Source organism: Daphnia pulicaria, chromosome 2 (genome assembly GCF_021234035.1).
Source record: "Daphnia pulicaria isolate SC F1-1A chromosome 2, SC_F0-13Bv2, whole genome shotgun sequence".
In the NCBI taxonomy this organism is placed as follows: Eukaryota; Metazoa; Arthropoda; class Branchiopoda; order Diplostraca; family Daphniidae; genus Daphnia; species Daphnia pulicaria.
This window is the reverse complement of record NC_060914.1, coordinates 4,796,045-4,797,360: the sequence shown is the minus strand read 5'-3', so window position 1 is coordinate 4,797,360 and position 1,316 is coordinate 4,796,045. Positions and strand designations below refer to the sequence as shown.

General features: G+C 38.4%; 1 protein-coding gene across 1 annotated transcript; it reads left to right on the top strand.

Annotated features, from left to right (window-relative positions):
* Positions 1-659, top strand: LOC124325903 (cullin-1-like). Its single transcript, XM_046784472.1, has 2 exons — positions 1-343; positions 432-659. The coding sequence occupies exons 1-2, from the start codon at positions 188-190 to the stop codon at positions 642-644; spliced, it is 369 nt and encodes a 122-aa protein (XP_046640428.1). The 5' UTR covers positions 1-187; the 3' UTR covers positions 645-659.
* The last annotated feature ends 657 nt before the right edge of the window (positions 660-1,316 follow it).

Below are 1,316 nucleotides of genomic sequence, written 5' to 3'. Positions count from 1 at the left end.
AATTTATTTCTTTCATTAGACGACCATCATTTGGGACGCTTCAACGGGCCAGTGCACGCAGCAGTTTGCTTTCCATTCCGCCACAGCACTCGACGTAGATTGGCAGTCGAATGTCAGTTTTGCCTCATGCTCCACTGACCAGTGTATTCATGTTTGTAAGCTGGGCAGTGACAAGCCAACCGCATCAATGATCTCCAAATTAAAGCAAGCCTGTGGCTTCGAGTATACTTTGAATCTTCAGCGTATGTTTCAAGACATTGGAGTCAGTAAAGATCTCAACGAACAATGTAAGCGACATCTGGCCAACTCTGCTGAACCACTCGACATCGATTTCAGTATTCAGGTTTGTTTGGTGTCAAACATAGATTTGAGAATCCCTTAATCGTTACATTTATATTTGTCTAAATATAATTACATCGCATGTGCAACAGGTCCTGTCATCTGGTTCTTGGCCGTTTCAGCAATCAGTCAATTTTTCTCTTCCATCCGAACTCGAGCGCTCCGTCCAACGTTTTACTACTTTTTACAGCAGCCAGCACAGTGGGCGCAAACTGCTCTGGCTCTTTCAAATGTCTAAAGGCGAATTAGTCACCAACTGTTTCAAAAATAGATACACACTTCAGGTTTCTGATAATTTGGTTTAGATTACAGTTATTAAAAAAATTTTTAACACCATTTATTCTTATAGGCATCAACTTCTATAGGCCAATCATTTTAGTGATGCAACTGGAATCAAAATGGATTTACTACTGCAGGTAGCTTCTACTGAACAAATATTAAAGATTTTTTTTTATTCACAGATTTTTTAAACAGGTGGCGCAGATTCTCTTAAAATCGAAGCTCTTGTCGTCTGAAGACGACGAAAATGATTTGCAACAAACTTCTCTCTCTTTGTTGGATACAAAAAGTAAGTACCAATTCTTTTCCGCTGTGTTTATCAACGAGAAAGCGTTGTATTTTTTCTCATTTCATTTCTCACAAAATTGTGACTAACACTTTTTTATTTTTACTGTTCTCTCTCATAGCAAAAAGTTGCGTGTTAACATCAACATTCCAATGAAGACTGAATTGAAACAAGAGCAAGAAGCCACGCAACGGCATTTAGAAGAGGATCGAAAGCTACTGATCGAAGCGGAAATTGTACGCATCATGAAGATGCGCGTAGGAGACTAGAAGAAAGGCTGGCGTTGATCAAAGATTCAGTTGCTGAGATCGTCCATTTTTATTGTTGTTTATATACTCTTACTCTTGTTTTGTTTATATAATCTTACTCTTGTTTCATTTAGTAATTTATGACCTGACACATGGCGTACAAT